A 24401-nucleotide genomic window follows, 5' to 3' on the forward strand; every position below is an offset into this window, starting at 1 on the left:
ACTGTCTTGCTCCGATGAAGGGTTAATTCCCAAAATATCCGCTTCTCCTCGCTTCCCACGGCGGTCAGCATCCCTTGATCAACGTCCAATCGACTTTATCCATTCGTAGCTTTCAGTTTGCTATTAACAGAACATTCGATGAAAGCAAACCATTTGTTTCCGTCGTAGTGGATACAACCTGATGAGGAACAGCATGAAAAGTACTTTATTATTGATTTATTGATTTATGTCATTTACTTTTGATTCTTTACTCAAATGGCTGACAGGGTGTACTAATTTGTATACAACTTCATAATTACTGACAAAGACATTTAATGCGTAGGGGGGGAGGGCAAAGGGGAAAGCGAGGGATGGAAGAGGAGAGAAAAAAAGAAGTTGAGCAAAGTGGTAAGGGAGGTTAGAAAGGGGCAACTTGTGTTTGCAAGCAAGCTAGTTGTTTGTGTGGTTATTTCTACTGAATAGTATTGGTTATTTAGCTATCAACTTTCAAGTTCAAAACTTGTTTGATGCTCTATTTAATTGATCGTTCTCTGCTTGACTGCTACCCATTATCAGGTTATCGATTTAAACATTGAGTGCACGGAGGAATGGAAAGATGCCACAAGCTTTCTGGTATGAATGAGTGCTCTTGTTATAGTCTTCTGGTAAGCCATGTCATATGGTCGTTATTATACAGTGGATACTTCCATAACGGTATCCGTGTATCATAGATTATTTTGACAATTATTCAAACTTTGGGGAGAGCTTGACCTAACAATCACAAAATGGTAACTACAGTTTATTTGTTCAACAACAGCAGTTCACGAAAAGCAACTCCTGGGTATTGTGGTTTACGTCCAACCAACCTGTCATTTTTTTTTTCAAGCAATGCACACGCCAAAGTCATTGAAGCTCGATTTTGTAAATGTTTTGATCAAATGGAAACAACTGCAGTGATAAAGGGCTAACTGTGACAAATTATATACAATGTCATACATGTATCTTGTCTGTGAAAAAGAAACAAATACAGTATAACACCCTTGCCAAGAGCACTCACCCTCAATATCTGGGCTGAGATAGTTGCGCACTTCATTAATGATGAACTGAATGTCCTCCTCTCGAGGGGATGGGTGATCTGTCACCTCTGTAGGTGTGTCTGTAGTGCCTGCAACAGTCATTCGCTCCCAGGGCAAGAAGAAGATCACACGGCCGTCACTTGTGGCTGGATCCAGCAAGCCCATGTTGTCGGGGCTACGGGAATGCCAGGAATTGCAGGGCTCATAAATTAGGGTATCGCGTAGAGCTGTAGGCCCCGGGGCAAACTGCAGCCCCATATGAGACGTGCGTGGTGATCGACGTGCTGAGAAATTCAAAGCCTACCCCTTCATGATCTCAACAACTGTTAGTTGTTAGTACAATTAACTGATCGACACGATAACTGAAGTCAGATGCATGGAGAGATATAATCTCCATCATTTGCACTTTAATAGTAGAAAGCTTTACACATTTGAGTATTCAACACCATTTTGTTGCCTAAAGAAAAGGAAACAAGAATGCATTGCTGGCATTGTGACAATGTGACAACATAGGTTCCCACATGTTTTTTCTTGTTGCACTTCTGTAAATTGCAGCTTAGGGCCTCATACCTCACAACATGACAATTATGTGTGAAACAAAGCTATTGTATTGCACTTGTTTTTCATCAACAATATGCAGCCCTTTCACTGCAGTGCCAATTACATATGGGGCCAGCTGGAAAAGTGACAAGGTTAAAGAGAAACATAAGAGCAAAAATTGCTGAGAGGCAGAAATTAGCCTCATTTTTCAGTGCAAGATTTTCGTGAGACAAACATATGCTTCTTTTAAGGATTGTAAGATATGCAGAAGGTATGACGACTACAAAAAGTACACTTTGTCAGTAGATGATCATTTAGCATTTTTTAAAAACCTAAAAAAAGGAGAACGGTTGTCACAATCAAGGTCTCAATATAACTAATACATATAGAGCTTATACCGGGGCCTACAAAAGTATTGTTGTGGATCCAGAGTTCGAGGCTCGCCAGGAGGGAAAGCACTTGGGTCCCTCCCGAATGTTGAGTCCTGAGGCCACCGTGCATAGATAACTCTGTGTGCCAGTAGGTTGCTATGCAACCATGAATGCCAATTGGTACTGCCAATCCGGGAAGGGTTACACGACTTTGCACGTTACTGTTTCCAATGGATTAACCACACCAAGTGAGTTTCGTGCCCTCAATGTGTACTTGTGCTAACTTACCATATCAGGTGCAGCCAAGCAGAGCTGTCAAGTATGCACCGGCTAATAAGAGCAAATCACATGGGGTAAAACTTCTCAGATAACGTACACGTGTGGACTTTGCTGGACCAATGGAGGAAAAGACAGGCTGAACTGGGTACATTTTCAATGAGAGCAATTTATTTATAAGGTGAGGGTGAGGAACGGCATGTGGAATAATAAAAGGTTTGATTACAAAAGCAATATATACAGCAGGGGAAAGCAAGGATTTGTAAGAGGTACGGCAAAAGAAAATACATTTATGTACAAAAAACAGAAGATACAGGACAGAACAAAACTGATACTAAACTTCTACAATCTTAATTATGCGAATATGACAAGAACTATCAGACACACACCCAAGGAAATTAGAATAGCAAGAAAGATAGAGACAGCTCGAGGAGATTGCGACCTCAAGAATACCTGGCGCGGCAGAAGGACCAGCACAAACCCAGTTGCTTAGGTGAGGGAAAGAGCTTTCATTTGGAGCCTGATGCACATACAAAGATTTCATCCGGAGCCTGATGGAGTACTGCTCTCCACTCTGGGTTGGTGCTACTGCCTCATACCTTGCTCAGATTCACGCTATGGAAACGAAGGCTTTTAGGATCATTGATATCATCCACGACGAAGCTGAGTCTTTGGGTCTCTCACTCTCTCACCACAAGCAGGTCAGTGGTCTTTCTGTCTTCCACTGACTCCTCTCTGGCCTTGTCCCCCCCACCCCCCTTTCCCTGTCTATGCACTGTCCCCCCTATATTTCCACCAGGCACTCAAAATCCGCCAAAAAACCCCTTCTGGAGAAAGTGCCAAAATCAAGAATCACTGTTCACCTTCACTTTTTCATTCCTCTTTTTTCCTGTCTCTGGAACAAACTCCCACTCTCTCTTCAATCCCACTCTTCAAATCAGTTGTTCACCACCATCTCATAGCTTTATCCCTCCATCCAAAACCATGATCTTTTCCACCCCTGTTAATCCACCACAACCCACCTCCTTCAAATTCCGTATTCCTCCCTGAAAGTCCCTGTCGTGCCCATAATATTTACCACGTGTATCGTGCCACATCCCTCTCCCTTCTACAGATCTCCTAATGTCTCTGTTTCCTACTTTTGTTGTGCTTCCCTCTCCCACCCTTCTGGTCTCCTACTCCCTTTGTTATATGTTCTGCATGTAAGCTCTTATATGAGCCTCGACAAAGTATATCAAAAAAAAAAGAGGTAGGAAAACTGTGGGTGTCTACGGTGCATGCGATGAAGTGTGGTGAAATGCAGTGAGATGCTAAAAGGAGTGTAAAGATGTGGGTCAGGGGGTGGGGGTGTCGGAAATGAAGCAAAGAATGTGTGAGGAGACGAGACTTAACGTGAGTGTCGAGAAATCTGTTAGTGTAATTATTAATTAGTGTAAAACTGCACTTCGTCTGGCAGCTGGCTCTCGTTGAGCTCGGCCCAGCTTCCCCAACTCGCTTCGCTCAGCAACCAACAATGATGCACAAATTGAGCCAGACGAGACGTAGGCGGGACCAGATGAAGAGCCAGACAAAGAGAGGGAGATTGTGGAACTTGGTACATTTATAACACTCCTGCGAGAGCAGAGCCTGGGAGGCAGAACAGGTGGGCCGTGGGCATATCCTCATGTCGCCATTGGCGTGCGGACGCTCGCTCCAGCCTTGGCCCCACCCAGGCAAAGGATTCGGCACCAGAAATGCCCCCCAGTTGCTCTACACGTGAAGGGGCTCCTAGATTTAACATGGAGTGAGGTACCCAATCATGCACCCCGTCTATGAGCACATTTCCTCATCTCCAGTGGTCGCAAAAGGTGGTGGTGGTCATCAGTGGCAGCAGTGAGCTTTGGTGTGGTGGTTGAGATGTCATGGTTGCGGCGTTCATAGCTGTGGTGTAACGGTGAGTTATGGATGGAGATGGGGTCATCAATGGTGAGTGTAGGTGAGCTTGGGTTGTGGTCTGATGTCATGGGGAATTTTGGGAAGGCGTTGTCGTGATTGCAGGAACGTTGCAGCGTTGGGGTCCGAGTATGGCAAAGGTATGAGGTGAGCATTCGATTGAGAATGGCACAAGGTTTGAATGGGAAATGGCGCGTATGCAAATGAGCTATCTATTGCTGTGGTCTGCATGCTTGCATGAAGGAAAGGAGGTCATGTGTGAAGTAAAATAAAATTGAAAAAAGAATACTGAATGGGATTAAAGACCAACTTAAAAGACCTCGCAACGCATTTTGTCCCATCAACCCACTGGACATAAGAGAAGAGGTATCTAAAATGGATACTAATGAAAGAACTGCTTCAGGACCACGATATGCTGTCTGCCATTGCCATGGGGAGTAACGGTTTCACCCCCCCCCTCCTCAAATGTTTTCACATTTTGATGCCACTTAAACGTATAATTCATGATGCTTTCAAATCAAACAATTTATGGAATCTTCACAAGCTACTCGAAAGTGATAAAGCTTAAAAAATACAGTTGAAATGTGAATAAGTTAGGTTAACAGAGAAAAATCACATGATTCTCAGTTGCAGGAGTATTTAAGCCCTTTACCTAATTCACCCTAAATCACTTCAGGAGCAAATTATTTGTTTGAAAGGTTACAAAATAAGTGTAATAGGTTTCACCTGCATGTAATCAGTGGTTTAACTTAAAAATCAAGCTCCCCCACATATCGAAGGAGTTTTAAGGTGAAACTCACTTGGTCAACCAACAAGGAAACATGAAGACCAAAGAGCTTTCCAAAGAAGTCAGACATAAAGTGGTGGAGAAGCATCATTCAGGAGAGGGTTATAAGAAGATTTCAAAGTCACTCATTATCCCTTTGAGTACATTGAAATCCATCATTAGGAAGTGGAAGACGTATCACACGACCAAGACTCAACCCAGATCAGGTCACCCATTCAAACTCACCAGCCGGGTAAGCAGGAAACTGGTTCTGGATGTTACTGTAAATCCAACAATGACTTTGAAAGATCTGCAAGGATCTATGTCCGAGATGGGGGTCAGTGTTCATAAATCAACAAAATCCCGTTCCCTTCACAAAGCTGACCTCCATGGACAAGTGGCAAGAAAGAAGCCATTACTGAAAAAGACGCATCTAAAAGCTCATATGGAGTTTGATAAAATGCATCTTAATGACACTGCAGGCACGTGGAGAAAAGTTTTGTTGTCAGACGAGACAAAAATTCAACGTTTTGGTCTACATTCAAAGTGTGACGTCTGGCGCAAGCCTCGCACTGTGCACCACCCAGTCAATACCATCCCTACTGTCCAGCATGGTGGTAGCAGCATTATGTAATGGAGCTGCTTTTCATCAGCAAGGACTGGCAAGCTTGTCAGGATCGAAGGGACAATGGACGGTGCAAAGTACAGGAGAATCCTTGATGAAAACCTGCTTCAGTCAGCAATGAATCTGAAACTGGGTAGGAGGTTCACATTTCAGCAGGACAATGATCTGAAGCACAAAGCTAAAGTCACACTGGAGTGACTGAATAATAAAATAATAAATGTTCATGAGTGGCCCAGTCAAAGTCCTCACTTGAACCCAACTGAACATTTATGGCGAGACTTTAAGATTGCAGTCCATTGACGATCCCCATCAAACTTGGCAGAAGTGGAGCAATTTTCACGTGAAGAATGGGCAAAAATTTCACCATCTCACTGTGAAAAACCAGAAAGCAACCCAAAGACTCGTCGCAGTCATTGCTGTAAAAGGTGCTTCCACCAAGTGCTGACCGAAGGGGCTGAATACTTTTACAACCAGTGAATTTTGAGATGTACATGTCTTTTTGTAGGCATTCCTGACCTGTAACCTCCTTAAACTGTAACAGTGTTCAGTTTGATCTCTTCAGTTATGAATAAAAAGTTAATTTGGAAAAATTGTTTCGTATATAATTAATAATATAATCCATCGAAATGCTGCATGATTGGGAGGGGTTGAATATTTTTGCAGGCCGCTGTAGATGCGACTGTTAAGTAGCTCTTTGTTGTCAAGCTAAACGTAAATGTTTAATTGGTAAAATTAACGCTTTAATCTGCTATCTCACCTGTAGTATCCTGGCATTACGACATGTACTCCGGCACTTGGTTGGCAAATGTTTTTCATTTTCGGGTCGTCCATTTTTCGTAAACTGTCTGTAAATGGGCCGGTGGCATTGATGACACACTTGCTGAGTATATCAAACTCCTCCCCTGCAAACAAGAGACAGAAAAGTTTCGAGCAATGTATTCCACTTCAAAGCAAACTTAAGATGTCGTGCACCAGGTTTGTAAATGATTTTGTTGTGTGATCAACTCGTTTATTTGTCTCCGCTAGCAAGTTCCTGCTGTGACCACTCAGCTTCTGTGAGTGTCCACTCATTAAGTGGAACCCAAACCAAGCAGCATCATGACAATTCGGCCTGATAATGCGGCTGAAATGGCAAAGTAATGTTTCCTCTAGAGTAAAATAATTGTTGACATGAATGCTAAACTGTCATCTTAAAAATCAAATCATTTTGAGATTGCGTCCATGTTGTTTTTGAACGCCGAGCATCCAAGCATATATGCCATCAGCAAAATAGCAATTACCTGCAATTGCCTCAAATTCCAGGTTTTATGTATTTGTTTTTGTTTCCATAATTTGGCTTTTAGGTGTGCATACACAAGTAAATTTACCACACTCAGAGCAACCTGTACTGCAAAGAAAGAACCTGCAAATTAAGCTGATCAATACCACGTGCCCCCTTTGGTTGAATTAGTACATCTTCCTTCCTGGTTAAAAAGAAAGGTGGACTTGCCATGCAAAGATGGCATACAAAGTCCTTTTGTTGCCATTTGCGTGCAATGAATTAGTGATATGGCCAATGTCATTCTTGCCCACATACACCTGCATACATCACTTGAAGGAACACTCAATGCATTTTTTGAAAGGCATAATTAAATCATCCATGTTTCAAAACCTACATTTGTGAATATGTGCGACTTATAATAATAAGTGAATCAACAGCATGACTACTTTGGGTAGTCTATATGGACTTGCTTGGTCGTGCCATTATCTGGCGCCGCTTTTACCGACGTCATCCGTCCTATGCGCAGTAGAAGCCCGTAATATTTGTCAGCGATAAAGATTAGTAGCCTACTTCGTATATCCCACAGTGCATTGCCTTTGGCTGCTAATTGAACCAATAAATTTACTGAAACTAGATGTTGTCCCCACCATAGATAGTTTTTTCCAAGTGTCTGAGAGCATGATGGTTGGTGCAATCCGTGAAGAGCTGAATACTGAGATCGGGCAATGACAAGTTTGTGGTTTTATTGTGTGAACACTTTCATGTACCACATATCCCTCTGTATGTACTGTATATGGCATAATGCAACCATTTACAAGAAGAGAACAGCCATTTGATTTTGTGAGAAAAAATGCATTTATTCGGTCTTGAGCAAAAAAAATCTGGAGATAACGGATGGTATGTACACCGGTATGTGTACTGCACATAAAGGCCAGTATTATACTCGTATGTATACTGCACATAATGGATGGTATGTACACCGGTATGTACAGAGACATCACAGAAGTAAATTGACACCTTAAATTTCATCATTTCATATGAATAATGCAGTTTTACTCAGTGATTTGTACTAATATTCGACTATTTCTTTGCAGAAACTACTTCCTGTGTCTTGTATGACAATTAACTCTGCCTCGAAGCAACGGAGCACAAAAACTTTCCAATTTTCAGAGGAAGAATTGTTGGCCAATTGGAAGGTGGTGTCGGCCAGCGTCAGATATCTCAGAAACTTGGCATTTCGCTTTCTATGGTCAATCAGGTGATTGTTCAATATTCCAGCGAAGGCAAGGAATCCACAGCTTTCCGTTCTGATCGATCTGGGCCCTCAGAAAGGTGTCTTCGACCTGTCAAGCGGTCCACTGAGAAAACTCCCCGCTGCAAGGCAGCAGATGTTGCAGAGGAGGTCCAAGTTAGCTCAAGAACTGCCGTGCGGTACCTTCATCAACTGGGCTACTATGGGAGAGCAGCTCAGAGAAAATCTCTTCTTAGACCAGCCAGCATTCAAAGGAGAAAGAAGTGGGCTGACGACATGACCACCAGACCCTTGGAGTTTGGGCAAATGGTCATTTTTTCAGATGAGTCCCAATTTGCTCAATTTGCTGACAGTGGACATGTATGGGTCTGGAGACTTCCCAGTCAAGAATTATCTTTGAACCGATTGCAGCCAACTGTCAAACATGGTAGTTTTTCAGTGATGGTGGTGGGGAGCAATCTGGAGCGCTGGCCGGTCAGAGCTTGCGGAGTGTGTTGGCAACATCAACACTATGACATACATTTCTATCCTTGAGGATGGACATCTCCCCGACTTCTCGACTCGTCAGATGGTCAAAAAAAACACTGTTCATGGAAGATGGAGCTCCGTGCCTCGCTGCAAAAAAGACCAAACAATGACAGGACAGAAATCATTAATTGCTCGATTATGAACTATCATCACCAAAGTCATGAACAAGTTTCGCTTCTTAGGATGAAATGAAGAATGTCGAACCTCACTCATCGCAAGGTTGGTCTCCAAAAGCGAAAAATAACAGCATAAACTGAGCTCGATAACCCTGGTTTCTCTGTCAGTGATTCGAAGCTGAGGACAGATGACATCATCAGATTGTGGGACACACTAATTGGTCAGAACTCAGTCATTTATGAGCAATATTCTTGAAATATTTACTTTATAAAGTGATACTTCAAACACAGCATAAATATCAAGAGCAATGGGATCTGTCTTGAGTGTTTTTCTCGCTAATGGAAAAAGAAAATTGTTCTGCCTCAATCCAGCTCAGAAAAGTGCTGACCTTGCTTGTAGAGATGCAGCACAAGTCCACTGTGCTGCCAAATGGTCCACAAAGTCCATCAAGCTGACAGGTGGCCACTCACAATTGAAAGCGCTGTTAATGTTATAGTGATCGAGCTTGTCAATTTAAATACTTTTTTTTTCAATGACCAAGCATGGAGGAAAAGTGAGAGATACTCAAGAACAATTGTCGGATCAAGATAAATAAATAAATAAGGGAAAATTGGATCATAGCAATGTCTATACTAACGTAACCACAGTGTAAGTAACATATAAAAGCCACAATGGATTGTGAAGTAAACAAAAACAAACTAGAACGGCACCCGCAGAGTGCATAGTCTCGCCTCACACATTCATTCTGAACAAAAATACCATCATTAACTGAACATGCCACTATTACGGCCCACTACTATTATGGCCCAGATAGCCGCATCATGCATGCACCTTATTATATCACATAGTCTCTTGGTATGGGTTTATGAATGTCATAAATTTAATTTTTCACTCACATTGGGTCGTACATCAGATGTGTGTCAGATTTTTCGCAGGATTTCAATTCAACCGATTATGGCTGGAACACAACTTCTCTGATGACGTCATCATTATCACCCCTATATACTCCATGGAGAGTTGATGACATATGCCAAGTTTCAATTTTTTTCATTGAATGATTTCGGAGAAAATGATATCCAATTTTTTTCCTTTAATCTAATATGGCTGCCATACCATGTGACCTACAGAAAGTTAGATTTCGTAATAAAATATTCTCCATGGGGAGTCCCTCCTGTGTTTAAAGTTTTGCATCGATCAGACAGGTGGTTACAGAGAAAACCATATGTAAAGTGAAAATATATAGACAGGGACATGCGCGCGCACACACCAATCTCGCATCCCTTTCAGGGCGAGACTAACTAGAATGGTACTCGGTAAAGTGCATACCTCCACCAGGCTGAACAGTTTACGTTTTGTATCGCACTGATGGGCTGGATCCGTATCCGAATCTTCACCAGAATCAAACCAGCTTGTTCTTGTCACATACCCAACTCATCCACCAAGTTCCGTGCACAACCTTTTGAGACATCATGCTATATATCGTTTTGGGTCGATCCCTCTATGGTGAAGAATCACTTACGAATGAAAAATTCCTGTATCCACATCCAGATGTTGATCAAAATTGAATCAATTTGTCCTGGTCAGACACCAAACCTGTGCACCAATTTTTATCCAAATCCGTCCATAACGTTTTAAGATATCCTGCTCACAGACACATAGACAAACACAGGTCAAAACACAATAAGATATCCTGCTCACAGACACATCATCCTGTGACACAACTTTCCACCTTAGGTGGCGGAGGTAACTAAAAATGGCAATTTCATATATAGGAATACGAATTATTTATTGTAGACATAAATGCAGAAAAAAACAGTTTGGAGAGAGGAGGGTGGATGATGGAAATTACAATAATGTCACTGTTAAGGATAGTATTTTAACTTTGCTCGAACACTACCGGCCTGTTTTACCGAAAGCCACTCCCTTAAACCCCATGGAAAATGGATTCAGATCAAAATGGTTAAACTAGGGGGCAACTCAGTGAAGGTCTATCCTTTTCCTGAGGAGGATCCTTTGCCAAGATAATTGGACAAACGAGGCGAAATGACCTTTGGAAATACTACAGTGTGGGTGAGCAATGGCAGTGTCCTCGGGATCAGTCAAATACGACTCTGTCGTCGTATGAAACCCCGATTGTTTTGCACAATCATGTGGGCTGCATTGCGGAAGTGGAAGACACAGCTAAGGTGAAAGTGCTGTTTGAATAAATCCAAACAGTGAGACACTGGCTGGAAACCCTAACGGTAGCAAAGAAAGCAACATTGAGCGACACAGACAAAAGCTTGTTCCTGGCTGAAAGCCATCCAGCTTTAGTGACCAACACGCCTGTACCATGCGAGCGAGCAGAATGCCTTCGCTTATGGCAAAAGTGCAAAGTTTGTGCACAAACACACAGCTCTAAGTACGCTCTTTACATTTGCAAGCATACGCATCCTCCTTTGGCATTCCGAAAAGTGAAAATTGCTAAAGCGAATATTTAAAAGGATAATAAGCAATCGACATTAACTTTGTTTAAAAACATGAGGTTACCGCAGATAGGAAATAATAACATGAGCTTCAAGTACAAATACATTTGGAAAAACATTCACTCTCCATGAACAAGCCGACACATCTTGTCGTTAATTGTGATAAAGTCATTAGTCTAGTCATAAATTTTCTAATCTGGTCCTAAATTTTGCTCTTTTTTACACCTATGATATGGAAAGGAGTAAAATAACTGTCATTTGAAGACAAAACATAAAAGTAGCTGTTAGGCTAAAGTTTTGCAGAGACTGTATTTGACTTAAAACCTGCTGAAACTTCTGGTGCAAAATCGTGCAACTTGCACAGAATATAACAATTAGGCATTATTGCACCTTATGGGGATCACCCGTGTGTCACTTGAAGACGGCAATTTAGGTTTCAGCAAAGACAGTAACATTTTGTAGCCTTATCCAGGTGATGAAGGGCATCAAACATACTCGATGAGTGGTGCGATTAAGTGACAGGATAATTCAGTCAGTCGTGCGCTGGACGGTGAGCAGTGTGGTCCTGGATTCAATTCCTTGCAGAGTCAAATTGAAGTTGAACTGTCTTTCAGCTGTGATGCCAGCAGGAGGCATCACACTGTGAATGACACGATGATTTGCAGGCGACAAAACCAACCAGGCTTAAATCACCAAGATATAAACACATCCCATGGTCTGTCTGTACATTTCAGAAGAATAGACATCAGTACCATGGCCAAAACAAATTCTGCTCCACGATGAGTTAAAATAGGATTTTCTTTTTGCAGTGCTCAAGTCTCACGGAAGAGTATACACTACATCTGCAGGATTATGAGGTTACGAGACATCAGTGCAATTTTTGTAACATATCTAACAAGGACACATTAAGTTGGACAGGTTGAACAAGTCAACACAGCAGATGAGATTTGCAACTGATGTCACATTATCGTCAGGCAAGAACTAAGATTATAACTCCAAACAGGCCAATCTAACTACATAGGATACGTTGCCAGTATTTCCATAGAAGCAGATAATAAATGGATAAAAATGTTATCAAACTGAATTCATTTGCTGGTAAAATTCCTCAACTTTCACGAAGTAAGTTCCTTCATTGTCTGTCATTCACTTTTTACGTTAACCCATAAATTTTCAATCACTCACGATATGCGTACTATAAAGTAAAAAGTGATAAATAGAAACTTTGTTTATTAAAGGACCAGAGTCAAGCCAATGTAGACTTGGGTATGTCTAAATATCAGGCAATTGCATTGGAAGGTTAAAGACAGGATGGTGGTTGTTACATTTGCTGTGTGTACTGGGGAAGGATGAAACGTAACAATTAAATATAATGGCACAACATTAGCTTTGCAAAAGGACCTGATTTAAGATGCAACACCCAAGCTACAAACAACAGGACAATAGTTTGCAGTCTGATCATATATATCTAAGGAATCCAAACCAGCCAGATTAAACTCACAGGTGCACTTCCTATCACCGATCAACCTATGCATCTCACAGACGCATCAGGTTCAACCATCCTTTGGAAAGTACATGGACTTGTCAAAAAAGAACATTTTTAAATGCAGGTGTTTATAAATCCACAAATATGTGCAAATGCTATTGTATCATACTCTGTGGCATATCTTGACAAAAACACAGGAGAGGAAGAAACAAGTCACTCCTTTATTGAAACATCAGACCTGAGCTTTGGGTCTTCTGTAGATGGCGCTTCTGTACTCTAAACAACTTCAAGTCTGTAAACTACTTGTGCTTCTGTAGTTTTTGCAATTTCTCTTGTTATTGACTCCAACCACAATGTATTCTCCTCTCATTTGCAAGTACGGGTAAACCCACTCCCTACAAGGGTGAAAGGAAGGGTCGTGGTCTTATCCTCTCTGGGATATATACATTACAGTAGATTTAGGCTCAGGTCCATTTGTCTGTGATGGATGCGATATGCATAGAATGCCTTTTGAGGATGTCGGCATTCCTTCACATTTCTTTCAGTTGAGTGTGAAGCAGCAGAGGCGACTATTTAAAAAGGTAATCGTACGTGTTTGTGGTTTATGTTGTTTTTTTTTTACTTCTGGAAGGCTAGCCCCACAAAACGCCACGATAAGCTGTTTATACATGTTAACACGGCGTTTGTCCAAGGAGGAAAAACTCCTTGGGGAGAGGGGATATTCTTTGTATTAATATTGCTTTGTTATAACATTAGTATTATGCTATTATCATTGGTGTTGTTGTTACCTCTCACACCAAAGGTGGATGGAGGTTATGTTTTCACTGCAGTCTGTCTATCTGTCTGTGAACAGGATATCTCAAAAAGTTTTGGACATATTCGGATGAAATTTCGTGGAGAGGTTGGGTGTACGACAAGGAGGAAATTATTAATTTTTGGTGAAGATCCGGATCCGCATCTGGAAATGAGAATTATTTACTTTTCAAAGTGATTCTTTACCATTGAGGGTTGGGACCAAAAATGATACATAGCATTACATTGAAAAACGTTGTGGACAAGTTATGACAAAACAAGGTGTATGAGTTGGTTCGGTGATGAGAACAAGTTGATTAGATATTGGTTCAGGTCCGAATACAGATCCGACCTATCAGTGGGATACAAAATGTGAACTCTTCAGCCTGACAGAGGTATGCGCTCTACCAAGTGCCATTCTATTTACTTTTGTTATTCGAAGCGTCTTTGGAAAAACGTCATGGATCTTCCCAAAGGCAGAAAACCCCCTTGGGGAGGGGGGAATTAAGTCGCTACAACCTCCATTGTGTGATTCTTACTCTTCCTGTCAAGTTTGGTTGAGATTGGATAAGTAATGGCTGAATGTATCATGGTCAAAAGAAAGACGGACAGATACCATATTGCATATTTTCATATAATGAAGAAGAAAGATTGAGTGACAATGAATATTACACATGGCCTTACAAATCTCCTGACTCTTCCTTTAAGCAAGTTGTCGTTTTGTGCACGGATAAGAGGGTTGTCAAGAAAGGAAAAACACTGGTTGTTTCAACACTATCCATCTATAAAATATGAACAAACACCTCACAGTATACCATCACAGCAGATTGTTGTAACCATGTCAAAAGTTAAGGCCCGGTCACACCTTGACGTTTTAGCCAACGTATGCCGATTTTTGAATTTTTTTTCTAAAACGCTGGCACACGTTGAATACGTTATGGGTAAGTTTTGATAACATTGAGAGCACGCTGGCATACGTCGTAGTACGTTGCCATATGTCGTTGTACGTTGGCTTTAAACGTTGTACTTTTCGGTTGTCCTCAAATTTTTTCATGCTTGAAATTTCACGACGTATGCCGGCGTATGACTCACACGTTCCGCTACGCTGGCCACAAGTTGTAGGCACGGTCTGCGATCGTTGACAGACGTCAACACATGCTACTTGTAAGTTAATCATAAGTTGAGACACGCCGAGGTAATGTTTAGAGTACCCGAAACTTATTTCCTACCTATGATTAACGTGTTGTTGGCACGTTACGCGATCGTTGCCACACATCGACAGACGTTACTTTTAAGTTACTCATAGGCTGAAAGACGTCGGTATAATGGATCGTCCTTGCGTCAGCGTCCACGGCCACGGCCAGGACACTTATTTGCAGCATTCTTCAAACTTTTCTTCGGCATGACGAGGATGTTCACACTTCGATGTCTAGCTTGGCTATGATTCCAATTGTCCATCGGCAACGTCTATTTAAAATAGTCGAGTTTGAGCGTTTTAACACGTTCAGAAGAAACGCTTCAAATTTCAAAACCCCAGCGTCAAAAAACAAAGGCGAGTGACAGCCATTTAAATCGTTCATTGTAAACAATGAAACTAGCTGAGTGGTACCGTTTAAAAGTCGCTGAGTGTAAAAAAATTCAAATTGTTGAGCGCAAGCGTCTGGTTTCAATAGTGGAGATGCAGCCATTTAAATCGTTGAGTGGCAGCCTATGAACCTACCCGTGGACACGCGGACGCAAGGAGGATCCATCATAACCCACACCCTCCCCCTCACACCCACCTACTACTGCCAACATGAACAAACTACTACTAATACTAATACTAATACTAATACTAATACTAATACTGATACTGCTGACATGGACATCGACTCAAAAAGGAACTCGAAAACACTGTTGGGTTCCCCTTTTATGAGCAGCATTTTTATATACCAATTCCCAAAACCGCTGGGAACACGTCTTTATATGGCAGTTGTAAGCTAGAAACACATTCATTTTTTTTTGTCGACCGGAAGACGTCATTGGAATACGTCTACATACGTCGATGTGTTTTGGGACTACGTAAAGAATTGGTTCAAAGCACGTCAAACATAAGTTAGAAATAAGTTTCGCGTAAAAAAGACATTACCGTGACGTGTTTCGACTTATGAGTAGCTTATAAGTAGCCTTTGTGGACGTGTGTAAGCGTCCACATATCGTGTGTAAAACTTATCCCCATCGCATGCGGAACGTGTGTCATACGCCGAGTACGTCGTAAAATTTTGAACATGTTCAAAATTTCTTGACGTACTCTACTTACTACGACTTATGATAGCGTATTTAGCGTTCTACTCGCGCATACCAAACTTACTCATACCGTATTTGACGTGCCCCAACGTTTTAGACACATTTTTTGTTACGTCGGCATACGCTGGCAAGATCGCCAAGGTGTGACCGCGATTTTGACCCTTCCATTTCTACGGCAGTTATGATTCGAATCGTTGTGCGTCAGCCTTTTAATAGGCTACGTCACGACATCGTCGGCGATGCGTGCAACGCGCTATGCCTGAGTTAGACTATCGTTGGGCATCGGTTGTGTAGGCCGACAACAGGTTCAGCATTCGTTGGTATAAGTTATCTATAACACAACGAAACGTTCTGTGTAGTTACCAATGCGTTATACATAAGACCAAGTCGCTATGAATACGTCCGAATCTTAAAAAAAAAAACATCAAAAGTTCAACGTAAGCCAGCGTTTTACATAAATTTTAATACGTTGCCATCGCTGGCTAAAACGTCAAGGTGTGACCGGGCCTTTACTTTGGCATCAAGCAATGGCGCTACTGAGGTTGCCACCAAGGCAACATACTTCATAAAATAAGGCAATGAATGGATGCGACATAAACGTACCAGTCATGTTGTCACGACAATGTGCACCACACACTCTCTCTACATTCGTCTTGGGATCCTGGTGCTTGAGCAACCGTAGAACTTCGGTGTGGTTCGCCACAGCAGCACCATAGCGAGCCGCCGAAATCACAATGGCGAGGTTCATCCTGGCATCATTGTGCTGTCCTGCAGGCCGTTATGGATAAAAGGAACGATTATTACATGAGAAACTAGAAGGGCACTCGGTAGAGCACATACCTCGCCACGCAAAGCCTGATCCATGAGAACATATCCGGCCCAACACATTTTTGAAATATCATACAATATATCGTTTTTGGCCCTATCTCTCAATGGTGAAGAATCACTTAAAAATTAAATAATTCTCTTATCCAGATCTGGATCTTCACCCAAATTGAAGCAATTCTTCCTTATCACACGCCCAACACGTCCACCAAGTTTCGTCCGGATCCGTCCACAACTTTTTGAGATATCGTGCTACATATCATTTTCGGCCCTATCACTTAATGGTGAAGAATCACTTTAAAAATTCTAGTCGGCGGATCTGGATCCTGACCAAAATTTGATCAGTTCATCTTGTCACACACCGCATCTGCCCACAAAATTTCATCCGGATCCATCCACAACTTTTTGAGATATCCTGCACACAAACAGAGACAGACAAACAAAGAAGATGACGTCGTGCAGAGCACGATACTTTCAAAATCCAAAAAACAAATTTGACCTCAAAAATAATTGGCGGTTGAATTAAATGACCAAATTTGCAACTCCTCCTCAAATTTCAATCGAATCAGATGAAAATTATCAATTTTAGAAATCCGGCCTATGTTGACCTTTTGGTCTCTGTGGACCTCCAAAATAATTAGTGTTTGAATTCAATGACCTCAAGTATATACCCTCTTCAAATTTCAAGTCCGTCGGATGAAAAATGAGGATTTTAGAAATACCACCTTAGTTGTTGACCTTTTGGTCTAAGATGACCTTAAAAATCATAGGTTGGTTGAATTCAGTGACCTGAAATATAAATCCTCTTCAAATTTCAAGTCAATCGGATGAAAATTGAGGATTTTAGAAATACCACGTTAGTTCTTGACCTTTGGCCGATGTTGACAATTTGGTTGATGTTGACCTCAAAAATAGTTTGCTGTTTGAATTCATTGACATTAAATATCAATCCTCTTCTAATTTCAAGTCAATCAGATGAAAATTGAGGAATTTAGAAATCCCACCTAAGTCATTGACCTTTGGCATATTTTGACCTTTTGACCTCAAAAACAATAGGCTTCTTCCTCATGACAAACTCCACCATGTGGTGAAGTTTTGTGAGGATCGGTTTAAAATTGTGACCTGCAGGCGATAAACAGACAGACAGACAGATGGAATAACAGAACCGACTTGACCAATATACTTGAAAAATCTTCGATTTTGTAAGTAACAAAGTCAGAGAGGGGTGAAAACATAACCTCCTTCATCTTTGGTGGTGGAGATAATCATGTGTTGAGTGACAGAATGATGTTTGGCTCAACAGTTCACATGAACAAAGATCTCTGCCACAATACAGTGGAATGTCATACTCTTAGCCCAAAAACATTTGTGGAAGACAAAGAGCAATAATTATTAGAGGAAATGTACAGAAAACAAAAAAAGAAAAATCCCTGACACAGAATACATTTTAATAAATGAGGTTACAACCAATACATGTACATAGTGTAGTAGATAGTAGAAAAATCGTGCAAATTATGATACAAGCATCAAATTTGGCATTTCTGTTCTGCAGGGCTTTCTGATCAAATCTGCCCGATTGGCCATTTGAAAATCCAAATTTTGAAAAATTTGAAAAGAAAAAAAAAAAAAACTTCAATAAAATTTGAAGTCACAGCTGGCTGAAATTATTGAAGCGCAAGTGAACATCCCAGACAGAGAACCAAGGGGAGATGCAGTCATCATTGATGGCTCAGCACTTATCAATGCCCTACCTCCACGCACTTCAAAGATATTTGATGACTATGCTAAAGAAGACATCATCCCAAAGGTGGAATCCTATGGTGCCAGGTATGAGAGGGTGGACGTCGTGTTTGATGTGTACAAGAAGTCAAGTCTGAAGTCCGAGGCAAGGTCGAAAAGGGGGCAAGTAATCAGAAGAAGAGTAACAGGAATCACTAAGACCCCAAGTAACTGGAGAAGCTTTCTTCAAGATGACAGCAACAAGACTGAGCTGTTTCACTTCCTTGCGGAAAAGATGTGTGAAGCACAGACGACAAGCACAGTCATTGTCACAAAAGGAGAAGATGCCATTAGCAACACAAGGAAGTCACTGGATGCTGTGTCTCCATGTTGTCATGAAGAAGCTGACACTCGAATATTTGTACACGCCAGGGATGCAACGAAGGATGGTAGCAAGTCCATTATCATTAAGGCTAATGACACGGACGTACTAGTCATAGCAATATCTGTACTGCCATCCTTACAGGAACTAGGTCTTGAGAACATGTGGATTGCCTTTGGCCAAGGAGCCAAGACACGATGGATTCCAGTCCATGAGGTAGTTTCTGCAATAGGGCCTGAGAAAGCTGGAGGGATCCCACACTTCCATGCGTTCACTGGATGTGACGTCGTGTCTGCCTTCCGCGGTAAAGGGAAGAAAACTGCATGGCAGACTTGAAACGTCTTTGATGATGTTTCTGAAACATTCACCAATCTCAGCCAGCATCCAACATTGATTCGTGATCTTGACTTTTTTGAAGTTTTTTTTTTTTCAATTTTTTCAAAATTTGGATTTTCAAATGGCCAATCAGGCAGATTTGATTAGAATCCCCTGGAGAACAAATGTGCCAAATTTGATGCTTGTATCATCATTTGCACGATTCCTCTCAAAAAACAGCTGTCATCTGCCCCACTAACTGTATTACAATATTAAACAATGTACGGCATTAAATATATCTAAAAACTTAAAAAAAATTTTTTTTACAGTAATTAAAATCTTTCTTAATGGGAAAACTTTTGTGTTTGCAACTGAGCGTATGTGCTGTCGTGAAAACGTGCTCCTCACTTCTTCGTAACATAGTTTGATCCAAGCATGTTTCACATCAACAAACATTACCACAGGGCTTTGCTTCCTCACTGAGCAAAGACATCGGTGTAGCACAGTATCGTGTATGAGCAATGAGCCAGCACAGTGCCTGTGGCTTACAGAGATCTACAATGACATAAGGGAGCCAAACACCCCACCAGACAGCCTGCCTGCGTCAAAGCTGTATGGCGCAGAAACTGTGCAGTGACAGCTGAAAATTGCACACCAACAGACATTTCTCAGGATTTTACACACTACTATCCTTTCATTACCTGTTCCCAATTCTGTTTTGGCTAACATTAATGGTAAAGATCATAATTTATGCAAAGTGTTGATAATTACCAAAAAATTATCACCGTGGAACGGGCCATGGAAGTATGTTGTCTGTGCATAACAAAACAAAACAAAAAAAACAGACAAGTAAATAAGGTAACGGATCAGACAGAAAACTAGATTCGATGATAAATTAATGGTCACAATTAAAAAAAACCATTAAAAAAATTCAATGAAACCTGGGCTGGACTGATTGCAAGAAGACAACCAATGGATGAGAATAATAATAAAATGCCAATCTCGAGATGGAACAGAAGAAGCAGAGGAAGACCAAAGATTATACAAACAGACGAAATTGAAAAATGTGCTGGAGTACAATGGACCAAAATTGTAGGGAATAGACAGGGATATACTACATCGAGGGAGGCCTTCATCCTGCCATTTACGCTGAAATACGCCTGTCAAGTTCGGTGAATACAAAGTTTACAATTACAATGTACGATCTGTAAATGTATTGCCGCACAAACTGCTTACTGAGCAAGGTAACCCAAATTAAATTGTATCAAACCAAGGGTATACAACTCTGGTAAATAAAGCCAAAAAAAAATTCTCTCTAAATCTCTCTCAATAAATGAAAAAAGAAAAACTAATAACAAAACAAGGAAAGGTATAAATAAATCGAGATTAAAACAATTAACTTGTACACTGATAGTTGCAATTTACTGTTCCTGGTGTCATTGGTGATGTTAATGGCACAATTGCTGGTAATCCTTGCTCAACCGTCTGGAGCAACGGACATGTCCCGGTCCAACAACTGGGACCAAAAATAAGAAATAAATGCCCATTCAGTTGATACGTGTCAATTTCAGGCAAACCAAAGTAGAAAAGAGCATACAACACTACATTTTGGATTTCTACAAAATCAGCTCATCCTTAATCCCAACCCATTATCCATTTTATCCTCATGAATCTTCTCAAGACCTCTTTCCATCTATACTCGCAGGTTGTTATTTTTGTTTTCTTTCCTCCTGTTTGCTCAACTCTTTGTTGAGTTCATGTGAGGCTCAACTGCCCCCACTGTCCTTGCGTTCCCTTATACATTTCTACCATCTGTCACCTTGCTCTTTCATGAGCCTTGACTTTGATGATCGAAAACAAGACATGGAGAAGATAATATTATTTTCGAACAAGGTAAAACATTGTGAGGAATCAAAACAAGAAAAAAAATGTAATAGATTTACCTGATGTTAGATAATATATTACAAACTACGGCGTCTTTCGGTTAAAGTAAAATTCTTCAAAAATGAAGACTTCGTATTCAAAGATAACACTCGGACAATATCTCTATATCAAAAAAAAATTATCAATGCAAACAATTAACTTTTTAGTTCCATGAACACCCAAAGAAAAAAATCAAGATGTCAGTGGAAGCTAACGTCAGATGACGTAACAACCTTTTGGCCTTCAGTACAAACTCGGGAGGAATGAGGTATAGATTATGGCTGGTGTGTGACAAGATTGGTGTACTTATGCAACAACAAATGCACACAGGAAGTTTCCTAACAAGGGTGGAGTGGCAGCTCAGCAACGCAGACGTTATGAGGACAAACCTTAGGGCCATACAGGAAGCAACATCAAAACCCAACCAACTGTGCTATCTGTGCATGCTGGATTAGGGAAGGAAGAGGAAAGGGAAAGGAGAGAGGAGAGGGTGTGTTGAGAGTATGTGCAGTGGGTTTTGACATTCATTTACGTGACAAAGTTATTGTTCCACATCTGATGCAATGTAAAGTACACGGGACAGATACAATACCTTCACAAAGTATTCACACCCCTCGTCTTTTTCACATTTTGTGGTGCTACAGCCTGAATTTAAAATGGATTAAATTTAAATATTTTGTCACTTATGTACACAAATTACCCCATTCATGACAAAGTGAAAACATGTTTTTGCAAATTTTGACAAATCAATTTAAAATGATAAGCTGAAAGGTCTTGCATCAAAAAGTATACAACCCCCGGAGTCAATACTTTGTAGAAGCACCTTTGGCAGTGATTACAGCTTCGAATATTCTTGGGTATGTCTGTATCAGCTTTGCACATCTGGATTTTGGGATTTTCTCCCATTCTTCCTTACAGATTTGCTCAAGCTCTGTCAAGTTGGATGGGGAGTGTCGGTGAACAGCAATCTTCAAGTCTTTCCACAGATTCTCAATGGGATTCAAGTCTGGGCTTTGGCTGGGCCACTCAAGGACTTTCACGTTCTTGTTCTGAAGCCATTGCAGTGTTGCTTTGGCTGTATGTTTGGAGTCATTGTCCTGTTGGAACATAAATCTTCGCCGCAGTCTAAGGTCTTTTGCACTCTGAAGCAGGTTCTCCTCAAGGATTTGCCTGTATTTGGCTCCATTCATTGTTCCCTCTATCCTTACAAGTCTCCCAATCCCTGCCGCTGAAAAGCATCCCCACAGCATGATGCTGTCACCACCGTGCTTCACGATCGGGTTGGTGTTAGAAGGGTGATGAGCTGTGCTCAGTTTCTACTAAATGTAGCGCTTTACATTCAGGCACAAGATTTCAATTTTCATCTCATCAGACCACAGAATATTTTGCCTCATGCTGTCAAAGTCTTTCACGTGGCTTTTTGCAAACTCCAGGCATGCTGTGGACCGTGTGCCTTTTTCTCAGGAATGGCTTCCGTCTGGCCACTCTCATAAAGCCTAGATTTGAGAAGTGCTACAGAGGTTGTTGTCCTTCCAGCAAGTTCTCCCATCTCAGCCAAGGAACTCTGTAGTTCTGTCAGAGTAGTCATTGGGTTATTTGGGAGGGAGCACAAAAGCAAATACACAATATGGAAACAGTGAATACCAAACCATGAACCGACAAATTCAACATTCCTGTTGCACCTTCAGTCAAACGTCAGGCATGGACAGCCAGTTCATGAAGCACTTGTGCAAAAAGCTTACTGCAGCTGACCCCAACAGAAGTAACGTGGGTAATATTTATATGATGTCAATGGCGAAACTGTAAATGCCGAATCCACGAATGTCATCAATGGAAACCCTCACATTATTTCCTGGTTCTCCTTTAAACTCAATCTCTCCGTATTTTCATTCTAAACAGCATCATTCCAATCACAAATTAATACTACACCGTTAATAACACAAAATGCGAACGCTCATGAGGTAAATGAAGAGAAATACCACCCTCACGTTAATCTGGAAAGGGGGCAGATTTGTACGGATCGAAATTCCAAGTCACGATTGTGTTGAGGCTTTGCACAGGAATTTATTAAACCTCCCACCCCACCTGAGGACACTGGCTGGGACGCACAAACGTTCCACAGCAGGTTTGGCAGGGCTAGCCCCAAAACTGAAAGAGTAGTTAGGGGACAGACAGACAGACACTCCTGCTGTATAATATTGTTGCGGATTCGCGCCCGCCGGCGTGCTGACGGCCACGTAACTCGAATCGCGGCACGTCGCCCACCGGACGGACAATCCAGTCGTGACCCTCTCGGACTAACGCCGGGAACCAGTCACAGGTGGACCTTTCGGTCTCACCGCGATCGAGCCAATCAGCCCCCGCGTGGGATAGGGTTGCTCGCCAAATTCGACCTACCTAAGTACCCACGCGGAGGGTAGACCGGGCGATCGCACCTCGCCGCAGGTCGACTTCGGACACGGGCCACTTAAGCGACCCGTTCCGTACTATCGGGATAACCGAGCGGTGTTATCGTCGACCTCGACGGTTCGATTAATTATCGGGCGTATTCAGCCCACTACCAACCCTTTACGTGAAGCAAGATGAGGATTCAATGAAGGAAATGACGAAGCGAAGCGGGAAACAGTTCGACACAAAGCACATTTATTCGCGACGAACGGAAAGCACACATATTCAATTCCACCAAAAGCACACAGAAAAGAAAAACACAATTCAATTTACACAAAAAGCAAATGCGACAATGCAGATCTAATACCGATTACACGAGCACACGGCAACACTTATACAATTTTACTTCACAGACGGCGCCGACAACACATACCCAAAACCAAGGAAAAGAATACCCTCAAGGATGAGGCGGGCCTGAGGCCGAGACCGGGTCGGGCCTACCCGTCTGGTGATGAGACGCGGAGCGGCGATGGTGCCTCAACTCCGCGGGCCTCGCGGGCAGTGTCTCGTAGGGGGTGGGAAAGGGGCCCCCTTGGTCGCACTATCTCAGCGCGGGGGGAAACAGGAGGGGGTTGCTGATGCTCGGGGTATAGAGGATTTTTATTGCCCCGCAACGAGCGTCTCCACCTCGGCCAGGTCGCGCTGTCGGCCTCCCTGGGGTGCAGCTCCCTGCACGACGCGAGCACCCCCTCGTCTGCCCTCGCCGCCTCTCCACAGCTCCGTCCCCTCCGTTCCGACTCCAACGCACACGACGACCAGCTCCTTCTTGCCAACTCCACCGCCCGCGAAGTCTTGACTCTCTGTTCCCTCTCGACTCTCCTACTCTCTGGACTGACGAACACGGTCGCTTTTTATCAGCCCCGTAGCTTCGCCTTTGACCCCCTCCCTTCGACCTTTCACCTCGCTCCCCATTGGCCCGAGAAAAAGTGGGCGTGAATGCTTTTTGATCCATAAATTTGCATATATCGATCGCCCTCCAACGCCCTGGAGGCGGGGCCAAATCGCCCCTCGCTCACCGATTGGACGGCAAAAAGTGGGCG

General features: G+C 42.1%; 1 protein-coding gene across 1 annotated transcript in view; it reads right to left on the bottom strand.

The window, feature by feature from the left end:
* Nucleotides 1-24401, bottom strand: part of GPD2 (glycerol-3-phosphate dehydrogenase 2) — a 323960-nt gene that overhangs the window by 105704 nt on the left and 193855 nt on the right. The window contains exons 9-11 of the mRNA XM_085873795.1: nucleotides 16353-16517; nucleotides 6323-6467; nucleotides 1037-1230 (exon numbers count right to left, since the gene is read on the bottom strand). Coding sequence (XP_085729921.1) covers nucleotides 1037-1230; nucleotides 6323-6467; nucleotides 16353-16517 — 504 coding nt within the window. The remainder of the gene's footprint in view (nucleotides 1-1036; nucleotides 1231-6322; nucleotides 6468-16352; nucleotides 16518-24401) is intronic.

Source organism: Eptatretus burgeri, chromosome 3, assembly GCF_056783735.1.
Source record: "Eptatretus burgeri isolate ZD-2024b chromosome 3, Ebu_testis_v1, whole genome shotgun sequence".
Taxonomy (NCBI): Eukaryota; Metazoa; Chordata; class Myxini; order Myxiniformes; family Myxinidae; genus Eptatretus; species Eptatretus burgeri.